General features: G+C 52.9%; 1 protein-coding gene across 5 annotated transcripts; it reads left to right on the top strand.

The window, feature by feature from the left end:
- Positions 1-6,048: 6,048 nt before the first annotated feature.
- Positions 6,049-24,411, top strand: FBXL19 (F-box and leucine rich repeat protein 19). Of its 5 annotated transcripts, none has more exons than XM_063099943.1 (11): positions 6,049-6,090; positions 8,634-8,834; positions 10,242-10,385; positions 10,508-10,594; positions 10,681-10,899; positions 11,405-11,437; positions 12,718-13,229; positions 19,608-19,771; positions 19,858-20,019; positions 23,675-23,893; positions 23,979-24,411. In XM_063099943.1, exons 1-11 carry the CDS (start codon positions 6,049-6,051, stop codon positions 24,155-24,157), a joined length of 1,962 nt encoding a protein of 653 aa, XP_062956013.1. In that variant the 3' UTR covers positions 24,158-24,411. The 5 variants fall into 5 exon arrangements, with proteins under 5 accessions (XP_062956013.1, XP_062956011.1, XP_062956012.1 ...); XM_063099941.1 differs by having other exon boundaries at positions 11,405-11,566; XM_063099942.1 differs by lacking the exon at positions 6,049-6,090 and adding an exon at positions 7,647-7,682 and having other exon boundaries at positions 11,405-11,566.
- Positions 24,412-24,482: the final 71 nt, after the last annotated feature.

Genomic DNA, 24,482 nt, shown 5'->3' with positions numbered 1-24,482 from the left:
TTTTATTGTTTGTCTTCAGTGTTTGTTGGTTGTTGGAGGTGGTAAGATACAGTTTCTTTCTCTTTCTCATTTGCATTATTGTTCTACCAGTGGGTTTTGTTCTTTCTTGTGTATTCATGGTAGTGATTATTGTTTTTTGGATTCCAGATGTAGGACTCCCTTGCAGATTTCTTGTATGGCTGGTTGTGTAGTGGTGAACTCCCACAGATTTTATTTTTCTGGGAAATACACTATTTCTCTCTCATTTCTGAAGGATAGCCTTACCAGGTATAATATTCTTGGCTGGCAGTTTTTTTCTTTTAGTGTTTTGAATATGTCATCCCATGCTCTTGTGGCCTGTAGAGTTTCTGTTGAGAAGTCTGCTGTTAGTTTGATAGGGATTGGGCCGGCCTGTGGCTCACTCGGGAGAGTGCGGTGCTGATAACACCAAAGCCCCGGGTTCGGATCCCATATAGGGATGGCCGGTTCGCTCACTGGCTGAGCGTGGTGCTGACAACACCAAGCCAAGGGTTAAGATCCCCTTACCGGTCATCTTAAAAAAAAAAAAAAATCATTTCTTCTGCTTGATCTAGCCTGCTGCCTAAGCTCTCAGCTCAGCTGTGTTTTTATTTCATTGTATGCCTCCTTCAGTTCTAGGAGTTCTGCTACATTCTTTTTCACAGTGTTAATCTCTTTTTAGATCTCCTCCTTCATATTTTGGATAGTTCTGCTCAGTTCATTGATTTGTCCAACTGAGTCCTCCTGTATCTCACTGAGTTTCCCCAAGACTGTTACTCAGAATTCCTTTTTAGTCATTTCAAGGGTTTTCTGCCCTATGGGGTCAAGAGCCATTGTATCCCTTTATTGGACTGATATTTTCTTTTATTTTTTCTATTTATAGTATCTCTATGTTGATGTCTGGTCATGTGGTAGATCAGCTGCCTCTTCCGTTACTCTAGAGTGGGCTTTGAGGAGAAAGATGACTTCCTCCTGTAGATGTGTTCCAGATTAACCATTGGGTAGGATGTCCTAGTATTGGTTCTGGGTAGATATGGCAGTGTAGTCCATATGGGCACCTCAGTGGCATTCAATCTTGGAGTTGCATGTGAGTTCCTCTGTGGCCTAGTGGTGTAGATTGGATGCCCTCCCCCCAACTTCACTGAGGCTTAATCACCACTGTAACTGTTGAGGGTGGGAGATCCTATTATGGTAATTGAAAATTAGGGCCTTGGGGAGGTGATTAGATTATAGGACCATGCCATAGTGAATGGATTGATAATTGTGGTCAGGGGCATGGTTCTGAGGGCTTTAAAAGAAGAGCACATGAGAAGTTCTCTCTACTCTGCCATTTTCTGCAATGTGAGACCCCTGGATCACTGTTACCACCACCAAGACTCTCACAAGATATGTTCCCTGGACTTTGGACTTCCCAGCCTCTGAAACTGTAAGCAATAAATTTCATTTTCTTATAAATCACCCAGTTCAAGTATTTTGCTATAAGCAACAGAAAAGGACTAATACACCTATGCACTGGGGCACTTGGTGATTCATTGATGAGGTTATTGACAATGTGTTGGGTTGTTGAAGATGTGAGTGAGATCTTGAGTTCTTCAGAGAAGTGCCTGGGTGCCCTGTCACTCTTTGGTTGGGCTGCATGACCCTGGGCAGTGTTTCTCTTTCCTCTTTCCCACAGGCAGATGCTCCTTCTGGATTCTTGCTTCCCCTGGTCGGGGGTTGGGTTGGTGGTAATTGGGAATTTTCTTCCTTATTCTTTTTGGGTTTTCTGGTTTCCACACTCTTAGGGGGTTCCGTGTGTGTCTTTCCCCATATCAAGGCAGTCCTGTAGTCTGCACATTTACCTCCCACTCCTAGGTGTGCTACCGCATGTGCAGCATAATGCCCCTTGTGGGTTGGGCTACTGGGTCATGAGTATGCACTCCCTCACCTCTTTCCCTGGGCTCTGCTGGTGACTTTCCTTTGCCGATGCAGTTGAGTGGTCTGTGGACCTCCTGCATGGTGTGGTGGCTGCTGCTATGGTGGCAAGCCATCCCTGAGGCAGAAGTTGGTGTGGCAGTGGCTATGGCATACCACCCATGTGGCAGCAGTGTCTGCAGCAGTGGCAGGGGCTGCCCATAGCTTCTGAGGTCCCTGGGCATGCTTCCTGCTTTCCATTGGCTTGGATTCTGAAAATCCTCTAGGAGACGGCACTAATTTCCCCTAGGACCCATAGGAAGCTGTGCTTGTCATTAGGATTGTCCAGAAGTTTACCAGTTCTTCTCCTTCCGGGAATGTGCCAAGAGTTCCCTTCCGTGGCTCCTTCAAATTAGGTACAGTTATGTGACTGGTTAATAAAATGTGAGAACTGTCATGTGTCACTTCTGGGCAGAAGCTATAAAAGCTGGTGCATGTTTCACCAAGTCCTCCTCCCACTATGATGGTGATCATGGAAAGTCTTATGGAGATGGAGCCTTTCCCCTTGGCTTTACTCCTTGAGCAACTACAAGGAGCAGACCTCCCCTGCTGACCACACTTCACATGCAGCATGAGCAAGAAACAGACCCTTGTTGTTATAAGCCACTAAAACTTGAGACTTGTTACTGCAGCATACCCTAGCCTACCCTGGCTGATAGAGAAGCTGTGAACTTCGACAGAGGTCCAGAACAGACTGAGAAGGAAGAGCAGCTCTTGCTACAAAGGAACCTCAGGATAAATGGGCCACTCCATCTTTTGAACTCAGTGTGCTTGTTCCAAGGTAGCAGATAGTTCTGAAAGCAGGCAGGTGCCCTCCTTTCCTTTTCAGCAGCTCCCCTCTGAAGACTGAATGGCATGACCTATTTCTGAAACTAGTCTGTAGTCCCACAGCCCAGGCCCTCACATAAGAAACCATCACCACTGAGAGGTCTTAAGCCATTCTTCCAAAGGTTCTTAAACAATATGCATAAATAAGACAAAGAACAAACATAATTTTTGTACAACTGAAAAAGATCTTAGTTTTCCTATATCTTTATATGCAGTCTCACTCTGCCATCTACCTACCCACCCAGCTGTGTGAGCAAGCATAGTGCCCAACATGGAGGGGCTACCCACAGTATAAGGAATGGTCTTGGCCCTCAACGGTCTTATTCTGCTTGTCTGAGTTAGAATGGGGCCAATATTGCTTATATTATGACTGAAGCAAGCTGAGAGAGGACTGTGGGGCACTAGTGATATGAGTTGTCCAAAAGGGGCAGCCCCTGTTCAGCTTCAGCTGTTTTTTGTTTAAGGAGTACAGACTCATTTTTGCTAAATTTCAGGATTTTTCAAGAGAAACTGTAAATATTGTTTTCATGAGAAATGTGTTGTTGCTAGGCCAAATGAAACACACATGGCTGGATTTGATGTTTGTGGATGTTGTAGTTCTGAGCTTCGGCTCTGGAGACTTGGGTTTGAATTCTGGCTCTTCCACTCATCGCTCTATTTTTTTTTTTTTTCAGGGCTCACGTGCGGTTCAATTGTGGGGAGGCTTGGGCAGGACCAGGAATTTTTACCAAGTTGGTCTAAAAATGAAACAGGATCAGGATATAGTCCCTACACTGACAGTTACAGGAAATTTCAAATTCCAAGCAGCAATTTGAATTGTTTCTTGAAAAATGAACACAGAGTTGGTGCCAGGTGTGGTCAGCAGGTTAGGAGGGTCAGGCTGTGCCCCACATACCCCACAGATCCTGGGTGCAGCTGGGGCACAGAGGCCCAGGGGTATGGGCTCTGGCACCTGCTCCATGGTCCTCCATCCTTGGGGACTGGCCCTCCCACACCCTTCGGAGCAGTGGGCAGGAGCCGGGGCTGGTGAAGAAGGGGCTCTGCCATTCATCGTTCTGTAGAGTTGAGGGCACCAGTTTTATAAAATGGGATTTTACCTCATAGGATTCTTATGAGGATCAAATGAGATGCTGAAAACGCTTGTGAGGTGGACTTCCCACAAAACTTACAATCTAGTGGGGAGACAATAGATCTCATCTAGGAATTGCAGGAAGGCTTCACTGGGACAGTGGCATTTAAATGGAAGCCTGGGGCTGAGCCCGTGGCGCACTCGGGAGAGTGCGGCGCTGGGAGTGCAGCGACGCTCCCGCCGTGGGTTCTGATCCTATATAGGGATGGCCGGTGCACTCACTGGCTGAGTGCCGGTCACGAAAAAGACAAAAAGAAAAAAATAAATAAAAGAAAAAAATAAAAAATAAATGGAAGCCTGAAGGATGAATGGTTAACGGGGTGGGGAAGTGGGATGGAAGGTGGAGAAGAGCATAACAGGGGGCTGAGGGAAGGGCTTTTGAAAAAGCCCTAAGGCAATCTTGCAAGCCAAAGTTAAAGCAGTGAGGACAAAGGGGACAAACAATCCTCTGTGAGCCGAGGATTTCCTGACTGAGAAAGTGAGCTGCAAAGACCCTCAGTTCAGCCTGAGGCCAGTCTCTGCAAACTTGGCCTTCACACCGCACTGGCCAGCGTTAACTTCCCTAACAGAAAAACCACACCCACCAAGTCTTCCGCAAGGCCCCGAAACATTGAAGAGAGAAGGAGGCAGAGGGGCTGCCTTGGAGTCAGAAGTGAGCAGTTTTCCAGGCAGTGGAGATCAAGACGGAAGGTAAGATGGCACAGAGGTGGGAAGCAGTCCCATTTGTGTTGGCAACTGGGATGTCTAGGGGGAAGCCTCCAAGGGTGACTTGGAAATCAGGCCAGGGATGAATGAGACTGGGCAGCATGCTGAGCCGACAACTTCAGGTTGAGGAATTTGGCGTTGGTAGGACCTCAGTCAAGTGGAGAACGGGCGCCCCCTGGGAGCAATGCCTGGTAGTGGAGGGCCAGATGAGAACGGGTGGCGGGCGCTCAAGATGCGGGGAGCCTGCTCATCACAGTTTTCTTCCCACGGGAGCTAACTCCGTCCGGCACGATAGATTCCTGTGTTCCCAGGACGGCTGGACTGGAAGGGACTTCAAGAAAGGAACCACCCACACGTGCCCCGTGTCAGATCTGGGCACTTTCGTGAACACTGTCTTGTTCGAGGTGGGTATCATTACCCCCGTTTTTCAGATGAGAAAACCGAGGTTTGGTGACTTCTCGGGATGGGTCGGGGGTTTTGCATGAGCCTTTCCCCTGGAGCCCCCACGACTTGTAAGATACAAAATCCCGAAGGCTTGGAGAACAGCATCGGGTGCGAGACGCCCAAGCGTGAGTGCACTCTCGGCGAGAACCACGCCTCCCCGGTCGCGACGATGGTGATTACTGTTGCTTTCCTTTAAAGAGCCGTCCCTTGAAATATGAAGCCCCCGCCACACGGGGAGGAGGACGTTCGAAATTCCTGGATCGCTCGTACGTCTTTCTTCCCCACCCGCACTGATTCCCACTGGTGACATAAATTCTCCCCTCCACTAGCGAGCGAACGCTTGGGACTCCATCTCCCGGCAGGCCGTTCCGAAACCGGTGGCGGGGAAAGGAGGAAAGAGACCTTCCGTTTCCGTCGGCTCGTAGTTTGGCGTGGTAATGCACGTTTCGACAGCCAACGTCCTTTCTCTGTAGAGCTCAGAAAGGGACTACGACCCCCAGCAGGCTCTGGCGCAGGGGTCGAGCGGCTAGGCTGCCATCTTCGCTGTAGTCCTCTTTCCCGGTGCTGCCGGGAACAGCCCTGGCGCCTGGACTACAAGTCCCGTGCGCCGCCCCCGCTCCCCCTCGGCTGCCATCTCTGCCGGCAGCCCCGCCCGCTCCCTCCATTGTCTCTACTGCAGAGAACCGGACAGCCGGGGACTGCAACTCCCGTCAGGCCTCGCGCCGCCCGGAGGGGCTTTAGAGTTCAGGCGGGCGAGGTGCCCGAGGTGGGAGAATGAGGCGGCGGGGTGAGGCTAGGCAGCCTGCCATCTTTTCGGTAGTCTCCTTATCCTCCTGGGTCCGCCATTCTTAAGGAACTCTAGAAGGCTAGAAAACTACTTTTCCCATCGCACCTCAAAAGATCGACTTCTAGTCAGGTGTACGCCCCTCTTCCGCCATCTTGCTTGTAGTCCTCGTTCCTTTTCACCTTTCCATTGTTCCTGACGAGTAGAAATGGCAGCGGGAAGGCAGCAGATGGACTGCGACTCCCGTCAGGTACCACACACGCGGAGGGTTGTGGACAGGAGGGCGTGTGAATGCCTGGGAAGGAGGTCGAGTCTGGGGAGAAGGCCATCTTGTTTGTAGTCATCGTTCCCGCTCCTTCTCTGTGTTCTGCAACGGGGAGCTTCGGGGCAAACAGACTATAACTCCCGGCATCCTCGGCTCCCGGATTGGCACGCCCTCCGCCATATTGCTTGTAGTCCGCGCTGGCCCCAGTGTCCCGTTGTTCCCACGGTATCATCGGTGGCTGCGGGACTACAACTTCCGTCGTACCCCGCGCCCGTTTGTCCTGGAAAGTGGAGGTGGTGGAGGAAGGAGGGAGTAGGGGGCGGGGTTCCTCTGGGAGAAGGAGGGAGTAAAGAGGAGGAGGAGGGAAGGAGGAGGGAGGGGAGGGGAAAGAGAGGAGGAAGGAGGAAGGAGCTGAGGAGGGATGAGAGAGGCGGTCAGGGCCCCGGGCCGAAGCAGAGCGGGGCCGGGGGACCAGGGGGGCTGAGACCCCCACAACTGCCCCTCCCCCCTTCCCTGTCCCCCTCCATCCTTTCCTTCCATTCTCCCGCTTGAGGAGGGGGATTTATTCAAATTTTATTTAAATCCCTATCTCCCGAGGGTCGCGCGGGGGGGGAGGGGGAGAGGGAGGGGGCGCGCGCGGGCTGGGGGGCGGGGCCGGAGCAGCTTCCTTCGCCCCCCTCCCCTCGCCCCGTATCGGTAGGGCCGGGGGCCGCAGTCCAGGGGCGGGCCCAGGGGAGGGGGGCAGGTTGCAGGGACCCCCCCCTCCCCGGGAACCGGCGGTGGGCGGGGCTTGAACCCCGGATACGGTGGGGGGCCCAGGCCTGGCCCTGGACCCCTGGGCAGTGGGGGCTGGGAAGGGGCCAGTTAAAGGGCCGGGGGCGCTGGGGAGAGGCGGGGCGGGAGGAGGGGAGCTGTGACTCGGACCCGGGACTGAGTGGGGCCCGGGCAGAAGCTGAGCACCCTGCGCCCGAGGACCCCCCGTTGGCCTGGGGGGGCTGAGGGACTGAGCCCCCCGGAGCAGGACCTCCCCCTGGAAGGGCCGCGCCGTAGCCCGTGGGAGGGCCTCGCCCCCGGCGCCCCCCATCTCCACTCGCCGCCGTCCCGGCCTCCGCCGGAGGGAGGGGCCGAGCGCCCTCGGGGGGCCGTGGACCCCGGCGTTCTGAGCGTTCCGCGCCCCGCGCCGCCCGGCCCCCCCGCCGCCGATGGCCGCCGACCCGCCGGGAGCTGCCGAGAAGGGAGAGATGGCTCCCGGGACACGTGTGAGGTGGGTTCGTGCGGCTCCTCCTCATCCCCAGACCCGGGCAGCTCCCACTCCCATTCATCCTCAGCCCGGCCTCTCTCTACCTTCCCCGCCCCCAGCCTCACCCTCTCTTTGCTCCAAACTCCTCATTTCCAGTCCTCCTTCCTAGTGTCTCTCAACCCTGGGGAACTGGCCTTCCTTCCTAGACCCTGCTTCCCCTTGCAGACCCCCCACCCCCGCCTGCAGTCGCCGCCCTCCAGGCCCCTCCCCTGGAGCGCTGGAGGGCCCCTTACCCTCATGGATGGGTCTGGAAGTCCCTGAAAAGGGGGAAGCTGGGGTAAGACTCTTCACTGGGAAGAGACCTTCCAGGCGTGCTGAGTCTGTATGGGATCTTGGAGGATCTAGTTTCCATGGGAAGGGGAACCCGAGGGATTCCAGACAATTAGGGATGGAAAGCAGCCTGGGAAGCTGGGGGGAATCTAAGACCGAGCCTATCCTGAGTTTTGTGGAGATGTCAGGCTGGATTCTAGAATCCCAGGGAATCTGGGAGATTGCCTAGGTTGACCCGAGGGATCCAGGAGTATGGCATGGAGCAGAAGGAGCTCTGAGGGGAACACAGGAGCTGAGATCTTAGGCTGAGAAGACACTCTGAAGAAACATCTCAGGGGGGTGTCAGAGCCCCGGAAGTTGGGGGGCAGAGTGGATCATTAGGGATGGGGGAGTAAGGATCCCATTGGATCTAGGGAAGATATTCAGGTTTGGGAGCAAGAGAGATTGGATGGCTGGGGCTTATGAGAAGGAGAAAGAAAAGTCTGGAGCTTCCACCATGGAATCTGGGGGTGCCTTGGAGATAAATCTGGGGAATTTTAAGTTGGGAAAATCCTGGGGTGTTCTATATTTGGAAAACAAGGAGAGCTGGGACCTTTCTGAAATAACACCACAGATGAGGAGCCCCTGGCCTTTGAAAGGAGCTTTGGTGTGGTGACGTCAGAGGAGAGGACTCAGTATCCCTTCCTCCTCCCTGGGCTCAGGAAGGGGCACTGAGGAAGTGGTAGAGGAGGAGTAATGTCAGGAAGCCAGTTCTCATGGCTCCCAGGAGCCAGACGAGCTGCTGCAGGGAGGGAAAGGCCTTGAGTAGAAGGAGTGCCTTCCCCCTGAGACTCACACAGGAGGGGGTGACCTCTTTGTCCCCGTGGGTAGGAGGGCAAGCTCTGGCTGCCTAGGGGTGGGGAGAGCTGCTGCCAGGAGTCTCCCAGGCCCGTCTGACCCTGCTACCATTCACCCACAGCCCTCGGCGTTGCTGACGCCCCCAATGTCGTCGAGCAGCCGGGGGCCGGGGGCCGGAGCGCGCCGACGCCGAACCCGCTGCCGCCGCTGCCGGGCCTGTGTGCGAACTGAGTGCGGGGACTGCCACTTCTGCCGAGACATGAAGAAGTTCGGGGGGCCTGGGCGCATGAAGCAGTCGTGCCTGCTCCGGCAGTGCACTGCCGTGAGTTCTGCCCCCGCGTTTGGAGTCCCCTTGGAGCTCTGGGCACCCCTCCCCGGCTGGCCCAAGCTCTTTTCTGGGGTGGCTGCTTCCCAGAGTGTACTATAGAGTTGCCGTTTGTTCGCTCATTCATTTCCTTCATCTGTTCCCTGGTTTGTTTAAATGTCTATTTTCTTAGTTCCAAGCTGGGAGCAGTGTTAGGGAGCACAGAAGAATCTGACCCAGTCCCTACCTTCACGCTTTTCCTAGCTCTCAGCACAGACCCACGGAGAGCTCAGCCCCTGCGGTACCACTCCCCGGAGGTATCTGTGCATAAGTGGCCTATTCCCACAGCTGGCCCCTGTGAACAGGCTTGCTCTTCTCTGGCCTCTTCCTCATCATCCATCCATTGGATTTGAGGCCAGGCTCACCCTTTGTGTGACCTTGAGCAAATCACTTTGAACCTCAGGTGCCTTCTCTGTAAAATGTTTCCTTTGCTGAGTTGTAAAGATTAAACAATAGCAGGGGTGTGAACGTGCCCACCAGAGGCCTAGCACACAGTAGGTGTGGGGGAAATGGGGATTTCCTCCCTGCCTTCCTCATCCTTTGAGCTTCCCTGGGCTCCAGAGAGCAGCCCCTTCCCCAGCAGCTGCATCCTGCATCCCCCTCCCCACACCACCACCTCCCTCTTCCTCCAGCTGCTCTTTCCTGGTTAGTTTCCTCACCCCACAGCCCCTCTCTTCTCTTCCTTCGTCCCCCAACCCCTTGCCTTGCTCTTCTGTGCCATTTTCCCCTACCTGCTTCTTCCTTGATGCTTCTCACAACCCTCAGCATCCCCAGTAGGATTCAGTATGGCCATTATCCTCCCCTAAGTCACACTGTCTGAAGGCTGCTACCGTTTTCTCCAAGACTAGCCGGCTGCCTTTAGTGTTCCCTGGGGTCTTGCCCAAATCGGGTTCATTACGGGATCCAGAGCAACCCTTGGGCTGCCCAATTGAGCAGCCTCAGAATCACCCCAAACTGCTGCCATATCTTCAGCCTCTCTGAGTATTATTACGATATATGCCTGTGGTCTCCCTCCCCAAAGCCAGCTGTACTTTCAGGGTCACACTGGCCCTGGATTCAGTTATGACAATCACAACAGTGAATACAACTTTGTATCGAATGCGCCTCCTCCATCATCTCATTCTTACAACAGTCCTGCAGGGGAAAGATTCTTAGCCCCGTTTTATAGATGCAAAACAGAGATTCAAGGAGGTCAGATCAGTTGCTCGAGGTCATACTGCCAAAAAGGAAAAGATACAGGATTTGACTTAGCTTGCCACATGGGTTCTGAACCTTATCCAACAACTGGCCAGGGTCCCCAGAAGGAGAAGGGTCTTTCCCCTGTTGCTGGCTTCCGGGGTACCTGATACCCCTCTTCCCCAACAGCCCGTGCTCCCACACACAGCTGTGTGCCTCTTGTGTGGGGAGGCTGGGAAGGAGGACACAGTGGAGGGAGAGGAAGAGAAATTTGGTTTGAGCCTCATGGAGTGTACAATCTGCAACGAGATCGTCCACCCTGGCTGCCTGAAGGTGATAGTCTTGGGGACCCTGGGATCTGGGATGGGGCCGATTGTCAGGGAGCAAGGAGGTGGGGCACACTGCTGCTGGGTTTGCTAGCATCCTACATCCACTCCCTGCCCTCTTGCCTACAGATGGGGAAGGCTGAGGGTGTCATCAATGCAGAGATCCCCAACTGTTGGGAGTGCCCTCGCTGCACCCAGGAAGGCCGCACCAACAAGGTAGGGGCAGGGGCTGGACTGGGGGCTGGATAGGTGGTGAGCTGGGGAGCTGTGCAGCACCTCACTCCCAGCTTCCATCTCTCCAGGATTCAGGTGAGGGGCCAGGCCGCCGCAGGGCTGACAATGGTGAGGAGGGCGCCAGCCTGGGGAGTGGATGGAAGCTGACAGAGGAGCCGCCACTTCCACCACCCCCTCCAAGGCGCAAGGGCCCCCTACCTCCTGGCCCCCCCCCAGAGGACGTGTCTGGGCCCCCCAAACGAAAGGAGAGGGAGGCAGGGAATGAGCCCCCCACCCCAAGGAAAAAGGTGAGCCATGGAGCATGCTCACTAGGTCAAGCGTAAGGGATTCTGGGAGCTGTAGTGTTGGCCATTATTGGGGGAGGGGGTCTGGGAGGCTATGCTTCAGTGGGTTTGTCCAGGGGTTGTTGGAAGATGTGGGTCAGGAGTTGGGAGGGATGGGGCATACTCAGTGTGGAGGAGAGGTACAGGTGAGGGGGGAAATTGGCACTGGCTGGGAAGATTTGAGAAACCTGGGTGGTTTGGGAGGAAGGAGAGAGCATGCTCAAATGAACTGCTATGGAGGAGGAGGAGGGAGGGGTTGGAAAGGGCCTGAGGGGAAAGAAAGAGGAGATGAGAGCATGCTCAGTGAGCCAAGACACTGGTTGCAAGGTGAGCATGCTCAGACTCTTCCCTGAGATGGGGGCTTCTGGGACTTGTAGTCTAACAGAAGGGTGTGGGCCTTAAGTTTTGTGGTCATTGAGGGCCTAATGGGGTCTCTTCCCTCCCCCATATCTGCCTATTGCTCTGGTAGGTGAAAGGAGGCCGAGAGAGGCACCTGAAGAAGGTGGGTGGAGATGCCTGCCTCCTCCGAGGATCGGACCCAGGCGGCCCCGGCCTTCTGCCCCCCAGGGTTCTGAATCCAAGCCAGGCTTTCTCGTCCTGCCACCCTGGGCTCCCTCCCGAGAACTGGGAGGTGTGCCGGGGACCTCCTCCCTCCCCCTCCTACCTTTCCTTGCCCCACCCTCCACCCTACAGACACAGCTCTTTATCTTCCTGCTGGCTTTGTCCTGCCCCAGCCCCACTGGCCATAATGGGGGTCTGGGCCCCTGGGAAGAGTTGGGTGGGAGGGTGGGTTGGGTCCAGGCCACAGGAGCCCCTGAGTTCTCAAGAGCCCTTAAGGTATTATCTGGTCCATTCACCTCATCTTTCCGAGCCTTAAAGGGGAAAGAACTGAGTTCACATTTCTGCCCAACTGCTTACTCTTTGAATGATCTTGGCAACTTGTCAGCTGCTCTGAGCCTCAGTTTTCCCATCCGTGAAATGGAGATGATGCTGCCCACCTTACCCATCTATTCCACAGAACTGTATAAATCTAATGACGTAATGAAAGTAAATGAGACTTGTTAACTATAAAATTTACCTAAATTCAAGGGAGATGAGGCCCAAGAAGTTCAAAGATTAGCTGAAAGTCTCACAGCAAAGCTAGAACTCAGATATTACTTCGCACTGACACATTAAAGGCAGGGTCTGCCTCATTGTGTTCAAATCTTGCCTCTGCCATTTGTCAGTTTGTTGCCTTGGGCAAGTCATTTAATCTCTTTGAGCCTCACTTTCCTTGTGTCTAAAAAGAGTAGCCCAAATCGCCACTGCATTAGAGCACTGTGAGTCAGTGACCATGGGGTGCTCCGCACGGGGCCAGGTGGTCCCTGTTACTCTCACATTGTTGAGTAGATGCTCAGAATTGTCTAGTCCAGGTGTCCCATGTCATATATGATAAAGCAGGGGCTTGCCGAGGTCATACAGAGTTGATAAGCTAGCCAGTACTCAAAACCAGGTCTCTAGTGTTCTCCATACCTTACTGCATTTGGAAGTTTATAAGCCATCGACACCCACAGGCTTTTAATTCTTTGAATTAGCACCTTCGTGTTACAGATGGGGAAAATGAAGTACAGAGACCTTGACTTGTCCAAGGTCTCACATTGTTTAGCAGCAGTGCCACTGCTGGAACTCAGGACTGTCCCTTGGGCTGTACATCCCCTGGTGACTCCTCATGGGTGGTGGTGGGGGGTTAGGGGGAGAACATGTGTTTCAGGCCCTAGAACAGCCTCACCTGTCTTCCTGCAGAAACCAAAGCCGACTTTGGCCTCTGCTGAGGGTCCGGCGGTGCCATCCCCATCACCACAGAGGGAGAAGCTAGAGCGTTTCAAGCGGATGTGCCAGCTGCTGGAGCGGGTGCCTGATACCTCCTCTTCCTCCTCTGATTCGGACTCTGACTCCGACTCATCAGGCACATCGCTTAGTGAGGATGAGGCCCCTGGCGAGGCCCGGAATGGGCGAAGACCAGCCCGGGGCAGCTCTGGCGAGAAAGAGAACCGTGGGGGACGGCGGGCTGTGCGCCCTGGCAGTGGGGCGCCTCTGCTCAGCTGGCCCTTGGGCCCCGCCCCACCACCCCGGCCTCCACAGTTGGAGAGGCATGTGGTACGGCCCCCACCTCGAAGCCCTGAGCCTGATACGCTGCCTTTAGCTGCTGGATCCGACCACCCTCTGCCCCGGGCCGCCTGGCTTCGTGTCTTCCAGCACCTCGGGCCCCGAGAGCTGTGTATCTGCATGCGAGTCTGCCGAACTTGGAGCCGCTGGTGAGTGGCCTAGAGAGGCCTGAGTTCCATTGCCAGCGTGCTTCTCACTTGCTTTGTGACTTATACTAGGTCTCTGATCCTCTCTGGGCCTTGCTTTTGTGTAGATAATACTTCTGTAGCGTGTATGTATTGTTATAGTGTGACACTGCCATATTCACTGTGCGCAGTGTGCGTTCCCTTTGTGAGCTCATCTAATCCTCGCAGCCAGCTTTGTGGGGCAGCTGAGATGAAGCTGAGGCCCTAGGTCATTTGGAGAGGAAGGAATAGAACCAGGAATTTGAACCTGGGCCCTCTGGCTCCAGAGTCTTTCCTCTTAATGATAGCTATTATTTATTGTTTAGTGTGTGCCAAGCATAGTACTAAGTGCTGTAATGCATGATCTCACTTACTTTCCATGCTCCCTTTTCTGGGGGCAGTCTGATTATTGGTCCCGTTTATGTATGGAATGCCCCTTGCTGGCCCCTTGGACCTCCTGGTTCAGCTCAGAGCTTCCTCACCTGGAGCCACAGCGACACCCTCTGTCCACTCTCCTTCCTCTACTCCCACCCCCCAGCTCCTGAACCTCACTCGTTAAGAAATGCCGGTCACCCTCCCCAGCCTCTTGTCTGCCTCTCTGATCCCGGCCCCAGCAGAATTCTCTCCATCAAACTCCACAGCACTCTGTTCCCCTCAGAGAGCACACAGAGGCCCTCTCCGTGTTGACAAGCCTTCATTCATTGACTCTTTTTTCTGTTCCTGTCAGTTGCTGGGAGGGGGCAGATACTGTCTGTCAGATATTTATGTCCCCAGCATGTGACAAGGGATAGTGTAGGTGCTCAAGAAATGTTTTATAAATGAGTAAATTCAGGCTCTTTCCCAGGTACTCGCTGTGGACCTCCGGTAGGGCACTTCACAATGTTAGCTGATTTATTCCTTGTAGTAGTTGCCCCATGAGAGAATGAGGGACACCTGAAGTCGCAGTGCACGTTAGCAGCTGAACTGCAACTCCTGTCCTCTCCCTTCAGCCAAGGTCTGGGGTGCTAGTACAGGCCTTCTGGTCTCTGCAGGCAAATGGCCTGCCACCGAACATTATTCTCCCCTAAGGAGCTGTATGCAGTTGGGCCATTTACATAACTTCACTGTGCCTTGGTTACTTCATCTAAGAAAACCAGGATAATAAAAGCTCTTTCTTTATAGTGTTTTTGTGAGCTAATATGCATAAAGAATTGAACTCAGTACCTAGGAAATAGGAACTATAGTTAATGCCTTAACTGAAATTATTATTACTATTACTCACACAGTTACAGATGTTTACCAAAAGCAAGGACTTGTAGTTCTCAGAACATAGATCTGTGCCCCTTGAAGAATTCCCAGTCAACTGGTAACATAGAAGCAGATAGTTGCAGAAGTTGCTGGGAATTACCACCCCTGCCTCATGTATTAATTGAAGAAATGTTTGCTGAGTCCCCTTCAAGGCCAGCCTTTGGCACATGGGATCCAGAACTGAAAAGACCCTGATTTCTGCTTCAAGGAGAGACATCTGACCGGAAGTGGACAGAGCAGCAAGCTGGATTGCACAGTGGTTTCCAGCTTGGGCCCTGGAGTCTGACCCATGGGTTTCCTCCAGTGTGACTCCAGCACTTCCTGGCCATGTGGCCATGGGTGGACAGCTACACCTCAAGGCCATAGTTTTCTCATCTGTAGTCTGGGGCTCATATTAAAGCTCACCTTATGGAGGTTCAGTGAGGTGGTTTCTGCAAAGCACTTAGCATCGTGCCTGAAAGTTACTAAACACTCAATAAAATGGTGGCTTCGATGAGAAGGATGAGGGCAGAGCAGAGCCAGGGCCTGTGGGGGACACGGTGGGACCTCTCAGGAGGCTGTGCCAGGTCTGGGCACAGAGGCAGGGGCAGTGGGGAGGGATTCAGGTTGAGAACTTTAAGAAGTGAAATGTCTTGGACCTGGTGGCTAATTTGCTTTGGGGGCAGCAGGACAACTCTCACCCAACTGAATTTGTGGTGCAGGACTCTGGATGGGCAACAGCTCTATTCCCCAAGCTCAGGAATAATGGAGGAGGAGCAGGTTTGGGAGAAAGTGCAGAGCTCAGATTTGACAGGGTTGGTCTGCAAGGTCTGTGGGCCAGCCAGCTGGAGCTGGCAGGACAGCAACTGGACCTGCCGGTCGGAAGCTCTAGACAAAGATAGAAGCTTGGGAGTTTTTGACATTCAGGTAGCTTCAACGATGTGGAAGGTAGAATGTCAGTATTTCAGAGTTAGAGAAAGCAGCAGAGAAATTGGAGGAAATCAAGGACAGAGGTGTGCCCCAAAGAGGAGAGAGACTGAGGGAGGAATGAGTGATAAGCCTTGGTGGGTGTTGGCAAGAGGTCACGGGAGAGGAAGGACCGAGAAGTAGCAGTTGAATTTTGCTACAAGGAGGCCTTGGTATCCTTGGCTGTGCTCCATGGAGTGGGTCATGGGGGACCAAAGTCAGATTGCATAGTGTCAGTGACGTCAACTCGAAGGTGGGGACTTGATCTGTCTGTTCCTGCTGTGTCCCTAGTTTCTAGGATGGCCTACCATGCAATAGGTACTGAAAAAATATTTGCTGAATGAATGAATGAAAGTGAGGAAATCAGGATGGAGTGTGGAAAGAGGTAGTAGAGGGTGGAGCTGGAGAAATTTGTAGGTGAGAGAGCAGGAAGTTGCAGGCTTTCCTGTCTGGTGGCGTTCATCTCTTGGAACTGGGAGGCGAAGTGCTCTTCCAAGAGCAAGGGGAAAGAGGGTGGGCAGGGAAGGTATGGAGGAGTTGTTGAGTTGCCGGAAGAGGCCTGGGGCTTTCAAGGACATGTGCAGAGAGGGCAGCAAGGAAGGGACTGGAATGCAGGGTCAAGGCCAGCTGGGGTTGGGAGTCAAGGCCTGCAGATGGACAGACTATAGGACGGTGGTGGCTTCAGGGAGCCCAGAGAGCTCTGAGAAGGAAGAAGTGGCTGTGGTTGGAGCCCCAGAGACTGTGAGCTTGCAGGGAGCAGTTTGGCCCAGCACCCTGTCCCGAGGGGCTCCTGCAAGAGCTAGGTTTAAGATTAGAATTTAGGGTTTCGCCAGTGGGCTTAGTAATGTGCTGACTCAGGCATGAGGGTGGCTGGAGTCAAGGAGAAAGTGAATGGGCTAGGAAACTTGGACATGAAGCCCTGCCTCTCTGAGACGACGGCATGCCTTGGCTCTTAAGAGTTTTTCCTACCTCTTGCCTCAGTGTCATTCCCTAACTTAGAACCCATCTGTTGTTGTCCTGGTGTGCTCACAATGAAATCCCGCAGTCCTGTTTTGTCATTTGGGCATGAACTGGGCCCCTGTGACTGCACTAAACACATCCCCTGTGTTATCTCCCTCTATTGTCACAGCAAACCTTGGAAGTAAGTGCCATCCTTCACCTTTTATGGTTCAGGAAATGGAGGCCCCGAGAAGGCAAGTGACATGCCTACGGTTGCCCAAAGCCTGGAGGTGGCAGAGCTGGAGTTTAGATCCCCCCAGCTGACATACTTCACCTCTGGGCTCTGTGGCCACAGCAGTCCGTGGCCTGGCATCCTAGCCCTTCTTCCTTTGGCGTCTCTACCACAGCCTCCCTGCAGCCCCACCCCTGCCTCTTCCGCACTCAGAGCTCAGGCTGGCCACCCAGACAGCTTGGTTCTGCTAGCACTTAGTAGCTGTGGGCCCTTGAACGAGTTTCTTAACCTCTCTGGGCCTCATTTTCCTTAACAGTAAAAAGATGATAATAGTTGTATTTACCTCCTCAGGCTGTTCTGAGGTTAAATGCTTAACGCATTGTACAATACCTGGTACATTGTGAACCCTGGAGGAACACTAGTTATCAGTGCTGTCATTGTCATCATTATCATCATTATCATTCTCATCATCACGATGAGATGATGAACTGCCCATAGTTCCTGCTCCCTGAGGTTCCCAGAACTCTCCGTTTTGTCTTGCTCCTGGGCCTAGACACCGATTCTTCCCCACCCAGAACACACCCTCTTCCTCCCCTCCCCTCCCCTCTCTGAAATAGCCACTTCTTCCCTCAAAGTCTTGGTTCAGACATTGTTTCTCCATGAGGCTCCCCATCCCCGTCCTTGAATTGACTCTTATTGTGTCGCTTAGCACCTCAGACTGTGTCTCCCCTGATCGTGTAGCAAGAACCCTGTCATCTGCCTGCTCTGGGCCCAGTGGAAGCTGGTCACTTGATAACAGAGGTTCTCAGTGACTGTTGGCTGCCACTGAGGTTTAACCCCCATGTCCTCATACAACGGTAACAGGACTGATGAGCTCCAGCCAAGAAAGGGTCAGGGAGACTTCCGGGAAGAGAAGGAACTGGAGCTGAGCCTTGCAGGATCTGGGTTGGTTGGCATTTCTGGAAGAGGCACAGCATGTGCCCAAACATGTTGGCACCAGACAGCATTGTGTGTCTGTAGGCAGGTGGGTGGTTTGGCCTGGCTCTCATGGAATATGATACAGAAACATAATCAGGGCCTGTGGGGGCCCTCAAGGAGAGGGGTTCCCTTCCAGCTGTGGACAATCCAGGAGGGCTTCAAGGAAGTGGTAGCAGTTGAGCTGGGATTCAAGGATAGGTCAGAGTAGGCAGAGAGAGGTTTTGGATGGAGCAGGATTTCACTGTGTGTGGAAAGAGAAAAGGGGTTGGACCTAGGGGCAGAAGCTGGGTTGGTTTTTTCCTTTTCCCTTTTAGAATTGGAAAGATTTGCAAAAGTTAATTGAGTGGAAGGTATCCGGAGAGGAAGAGGTTATAATGCCAAAAGGCGGAGGTGGGGTAAGGAGAGAACAAGAGTTTGGGTAGCAGAGGAGTGGAGTTGTTCAAATGGAAGCCTTCTTGGTGTCTGTGCTTCCAGCATTTCCTAAAATGTCACCTGGGGCTCTGGAGTATCCCCGGCTTATTAAAAACATGGCTTAATTCTTCTGTTAGTTTTGAAAAGGAAGTCTCCGTTGGGTGCTGTTTTACCTTTAATACTTCTCTAACACTTGATTATCTCCCTGTTTAACAGAAGTAGCCTTTAGTGGTAGCCTAAAGCCACAGCAATAGCCCTAGAATTCACTAGAATTCAAAATAACCCTGGTCTGTTTTTATTGTTATTTATTTATTTAATTTCTCATGCTTGTTAGAGTATTGTAATTTATTTTTAAGGTTAACATATTTATGTGAAACAATACTGATTTTCAGTGCAAAGAGGGGATGATTTAAAGGTGAATTCATGGTCTGCAGACAAGTGGACAGTTGATGACGGGAGTTTGGGACACTGCTCCAGCCCAGAACTTCTTGAAGGGAAAGACGAGCTTCGTGGGCCCTGCCCTGTCCCTGTTGCGTCTGACACAGTCCATCTAGTCCAGTGGGAATGTCCTGACACAGCTGAACTAGAAGAGAGTTCCCAAACAGCCCAGAGGAACTTTAGTGTACTACAAAATGTTAATAGATAACCTTGGAAGAGATGGGGAAGGGTTCCTTGGTGAAGTGAGTTTGGGAAGCCCTTCTCCAGTTCACTGCATGTTGGACTAGTCAAGGCTCTTGGAGTGCTGGGGTCAGGAAACCTGTTTAACTTTGTTCAGGCCTCATTCATCTTGTAGCTTCAATACCTGGAACCTACCGGGCCTTCCGTAAACATTGAGTGAATAGATGAGTGTGGGGAGGAGTGCTCCATGTGAGCTGTAAGTAGTTCACACTGGCTTGATTCATTCATTCAACAAACGTGCAACAAATAACCTACTTTGCACGCAACAGTGCATTGAAGACTAGGATACAGAAGTGAAAAAAGGCCAATCTGCCTTTATGGAGCTTACATTTTAGTTGGAGAAACACAATAATCAAAGAAAGAGAAAATATCAGGGCTGTCAGTCCAGCTTTGGGCAGCTGGCATCAAGATGGGGCAGATGTGGATCAGGGGCAGAGATTAGTAGAGGCAATAAGATTTATCCATGAGCCACTGGCTTTGCCAGGGAGGAATCAAGAAGCCCAAAGGAGGTGGGGACTAGTGATAACACCAGTCCCTTTGACGTTGCATTAGATGGTGCGTGAAGTGTTTGAGTTTGTATTTTGCATAATGCTTTATAAGCTTTAAGGCCCATGGACTGTAATTACCTTATTTGATCTTATAGCAGCCCTGTGGGGCAGGCAGAGTCTGGGTCATTGCTTTCTTTTGGTAAGTGAGGCCTCTGAGGCTCAGGGAGAGAAGTGGACTTGCCCAGGATTTCGCATCCAGTTAGTGATGGAGTGGGGTCCCAAAGCTCTTGGCCTGGGGCCAGGAGCTTCTTGCCACCGGCTGTGTGGGCCTGGAGAGAGTGTGGGGATTGTGGGCTCCCTGGGAGCTGAGGACTGAGGTCTCTGTCTCCCCCTTGTGGCTGACAGGTGCTATGACAAGCGTCTGTGGCCTCGAATGGACCTGAGCCGGCGGAAGTCTCTGACCCCGCCCATGCTCAGCGGTGTGGTTCGCCGCCAGCCCCGTGCCCTGGACCTCAGCTGGACAGGTGTCTCCAAGAAGCAGCTCATGTGGCTTCTCAACCGACTACAAGGTAGGGTGGGGTGGTGAGGCAGGACAGGGGAGGGACGGGGACAGGCCTGCAGCACTTGCTTCCTGACCCATCCCCACCACTCCCAGGCCTGCAGGAGCTGGTGCTTTCCGGCTGCTCCTGGCTGTCTGTCTCTGCCCTGGGCTCAGCCCCACTGCCAGCCCTGCGGCTCCTGGACCTCCGCTGGATAGAGGATGTTAAAGACTCCCAGCTCCGCGAGCTGCTCCTGCCTCCACCAGACACCAAACCAGGTGCGGCCCCTGTTTTACATCTGTAGAATGGGTTGGCCAAGGTGAGGGTACGAGGCCTCTAAGGTCTCTTCTGACTCATGCTGGGTCTTGTTAAAGGTTTTTTATTGTTTTGTTTTGTTTTGTTTTGTTTTTGGCGGCTGGCCAGTAGGTTAAAGTATCTGAGAAAAGGAAAGAACACATGAGATTGAGCAGGAAGACCTGGCTTGGCGATCGTTCATTCACTCACCTGCTGTGTGCTTTGAACTGAGTCCTGAAAGGGACAGGGTTTTCCCAGGAAGTGTGAGGCACGATTAGCAGTTTGCTGAGGCAGGAGGCCCATAGGGTGGAGGGAGTTGCTGGGAGCAGAGGGGTCATATGGAGGTGGGAGGTAGGGGCACTGGAGCTTCTCATAAATCCAGGAGATGGGACACTCACAGCATCCTCTCTGGCCTTTAGCAGTCTATTCTCCACACTGGGGCCAGGGGAACCATCCAGAAGGGCATATCTGTCCATGTCACTCCTGTGCTCTAAACTCTCATTGCTCCCTGGTGCTTTTTGGATAAAGACCAATATTTTACCACAGTCTCCAAGTCCCGGCATGGTCTGGCTCCCACTGACCTAGGCTGTCCCTGCATTTTGGCCACCTCAGCCTCATCATCAAGTTCCTTGCAACCCAGGTCCTTTACTCCTCTTTGCCTCTTAGGCTCTATCCTCCTCCATCTGATTAACACCTAGACATCCTTCAGGCCTCAGCACAAATGCCACTTCCACCTAGGAGCCCTCCCTGATCCTCCCCCCACTGAGCTCAGAGTCCCTCTTATCTGTGAAAGCAGTCCCCTCCCAGCACATCACTGTGCAGCAGAGAAGTGATTTCAGCTCTGTTCCTCTCAGTGGGTTCTTAAGCTCTGTGATGGCAAGGGCTGGCTGCTTACTCAGTGGTGTGCTCAGTAAATACTTGTTGAATGAATAAATTGAATGAGCAAACAGTCGGGATAAAAGGGAGGTCTAGTTTGAGGGAAGATTCCAAAAGATTTGCTGGGACCTTAAATAAGAGAATAATTGCAAAGTTCTTCCACAGCTTCCTTTCCTGGCTCCCTTCTTCCCACCTAACCCCTTTCATAGCAACCCTGGAAGGGGGGACTAGAGAAGCATTTTCTGGACAAGGCACTAGAAGCCCAGAGGGGTTGAGTGACTGCCACAAGTCACACAGGCAGAGCCAGGCCAGTGCCCTCACCTGCTGCCCATTCTTACTGGAACTGGACTGAATTGGAAAGATTTGGGGGTGGGCTGCATTCCACAAGGTGAAACAGTGCTGGCTATCTGACAGACCCACCCCACCTCCTCCTGCCTTAATTCATTTCAGTTCAAGTCCTTCCTCAGGAGCTCCCCAAGATGAGCCTTCCAGGCCCTCAGGGCTGCTGTGTGTGTCAGGACTGTGCACCCACTTCTCCTTTCCTGGCTCCCTGGCTTTGTGCAGCATTCCTGGAGCAGAACTGGAAGTCCTTCTACTTCCTCACTTTTGCCCTCTGCCTGTTGTATTCTTCTGTCACCTCGCTCCATGTTCAAACCCTGGGAGGCCCAGCTTAAATGCTACCACCTCAGTGAAATCCTGGCAGATGACTACTTCCCCCACCCAAACCAGAAGTGACCTCTCTTTTCTCTCCTTTCCTCTAATGGCCTTTAACTGTGGCCTAAGGTTGGAGGCATCTGTAAATGTATCCCCTCTCCAGGCTCTTAGCTCCTCAAAGACAGGAGGAGGAGTAGAATCCAGGGCTTGCAAAGTCGAGCATCTGCAGAGGTGGCCTGGCAGACAAGAAGAGTGATGCTCTGGTGCAGGACATTAGGGGGTGGCCTCTAGCAGCCCAGCTCCAGCCCATCACTGTCAGGTGGAGAGGGGGTCCCCAGTGATGCTAGATCTTAACAGTTCTTCAAAGCAAAGCTCAGTATCTGAATTTCTTTCTTAAAATGCTATTTTTGGGGCCAGCCAGTTAGCCCAATTAGTTAGAGCATGGTGCTAATAACACCAAGGTCCAGAGTTTGATCCCTGTACCTGCCAGCCACCAAAAAAAAAAAAGTCCTTTTTGTGTTGTTAGTCATTAATTTAAGAAAATTTTTAGCACTATACAGATTCCACTTTTGGAGTCTGGTTTCATGAGTTTGTGACATCTGATCTAGTTTATCTCAGGGCTAGGCTGGTGCCTGGCAGGAGACAGCATTGTGGTAAGAGTGTGGACTTCGAGTCACCAGTCCTGGGCTTCCTGGCTCTGTTTCTTTATAATCTGAGCTTGGACAGATTGCTTTATGATTTGAGCCTCAATTTTCTCATCAGTAAACAGGAATGATGATTAGAGAACTTGTCTCCCAAGGCTGTGGTTCTTAAAGTATGCTCTCTGGACCAGCAGCATCAACATCCCTGGAGAGCTTATTAGAAAAGTAAACTCTGAGGCCCCACCCTAAACCCACCTAAATTCCAGGGGTGGGGCCAGCAAAGCCATTTTAACCAGCTCTCCGGGGGACTCTGAAGCCTCTCCAGTTTGACAGCCAGTGTTATAAAACAAAGGCAGACATGTGCTTTGGGGGCAAAGATGAGGGGCGTGAACTCTTCCCCAGAGATGGGAGAAGAGGAGGCCTCTGAGCTCAGACCTGAAAGCCAGGGACACTGGCCAGGCTGTGTCTTGGGCAGGGCCACTTGTGAAATTTGGCCTATGTGTTTGGGGGTAAGGGAGAGGAATTAGGAGCAGAGACAGGTATGAGACCTTATAGGAATTGGAATGTTCTACCAAGACTGGACTTCTTTGAGTTGCCCTCAGAGCTTTTAGCAGAGGAGGGATGTTGTCCTGTTTGTGTTTGAGAATGGCTCTCAGTGGATGCTAGGAAGAAGAGGAGATACTGGAATGAGTGAGGAGGCTGGGGCAGGAGTTCAGGCCAGAGTGGTGTTGACCCAGAGTGGTGACCAGGGGAGTGTCCAACTGTTCACTACGAATCATGGAAGAGAGGGAAGCGGGAGAAGGGCCTGGGAGAAGGCCCTTTAGGAATGTCATGTGTTCGGGCCGAGCCCGTGGCGCACTCGGTAGAGTGCTGCGCTGGGAGCGCGGCGACACTCCCGCCGCGGGTTCGGATCCTATATAAGAATGACCAGTGCACTCACTGGCTGAGTGCCGGTCACGAAAAAACGACAAAAAAAAAAAAAAAAAAAAAAAAGGAATGTCATGTGTTGGATGAATGAATAAATATATATTGAGCACCTAGTGTGTCTCAGTTGCTAGAGCAATGAACAACACAGACAAAAATTCCTGCCTTCAATGGAACTGAATTCTCCTAGAAAGAGAGCAAGATTAGTAGGAAAAAATGTATACAATATGTCAGATGGTGAAAAAATGAAAAAAAAAAATGCAGGGAAGGGGTAGGAGTGTGTGGAATGTTATAGTTTCAGACAGTAATCATGGCAGGCCTCACTGAGGAGGTGATGTGAGCAATGCACAGATGAGCTGCAGTCAGTTGTTTGGGTATTTGGGAGAAGAGCAAGCCTTGTGTGAGTGCAGCTAGTTGAACCTTGCTTATGGTGGAAGCAGGTTTGGGGGTTGGTGAGGAGTGAGGGTATGGAGACAGCTCTTCTGGACACCTGGGTGCAGGGACAGGAGTGGCCAGGGGTGCTGACTATCTTCTGCCTGCCCAGGACAAACAGAGAGCCGGGGGCGGCTGCAGGGGGTGGCAGAACTGCGCCTGGCAGGCCTGGAGCTGACAGATGCCTCCCTGCGTCTCCTGCTGCGCCATGCACCCCAGCTGAGCGCCCTGGACCTGAGCCACTGCGCCCACGTCGGGGACCCCAGTGTCCACCTCCTCACAGCCCCCACATCTCCACTCCGCGAGACCCTGGTGCACCTCAATCTTGCTGGTAAGCATGGTCCCCTGTCCATCGGGTTCCCCTGTTGGTCCCCACTCACCTACCTGGTCTCAACTCTTGCTGTCCCATCCCCCAGGTTGCCACCGCCTCACAGACCACTGCCTCCCGCTGTTCCGCCGCTGCCCGCGTCTACGCCGCCTAGACCTGCGCTCCTGCCGCCAGCTCTCACCTGAAGCTTGTGCCCGGCTGGCAGCCGCTGGCCCCCCTGGCCCCTTCCGCTGCCCAGAGGAGAAGCTACTTCTCAAGGACAGCTAGTTGGGCGCCCCCCCACCCTTCCCTGGACTCATCAGGAGCCTGGACCTCGGCCTTCATTTCACCCCTTGCTGGGAGGCCAGGTTACCCACCTCGTGACTTGGGATTCCTGAGTTTTCTGACTTGGGATTCCTGCCCAGGAACTTGAGCCAGCTTCCCCCTTCTCTTCCCCCTGCACTGATATCTCTGGGGGTCTGTCCTTCCCATCTCCTCCCCCTTTCACCTGCTTCATTGTCCATCCCCTGGGGGGAATGGGTCAGAGGTTCTGGGGGGTGCTGAGCCAAAGGGATGGTGGGAGGGGGGTTCAGGTGCAAATTTGAGGGAGGGA

Source organism: Cynocephalus volans, chromosome 6 (assembly GCF_027409185.1).
Source record: "Cynocephalus volans isolate mCynVol1 chromosome 6, mCynVol1.pri, whole genome shotgun sequence".
NCBI lineage: Eukaryota > Metazoa > Chordata > Mammalia > Dermoptera > Cynocephalidae > Cynocephalus > Cynocephalus volans.
This window is presented reverse-complemented; position numbering and strand designations above follow the sequence as displayed.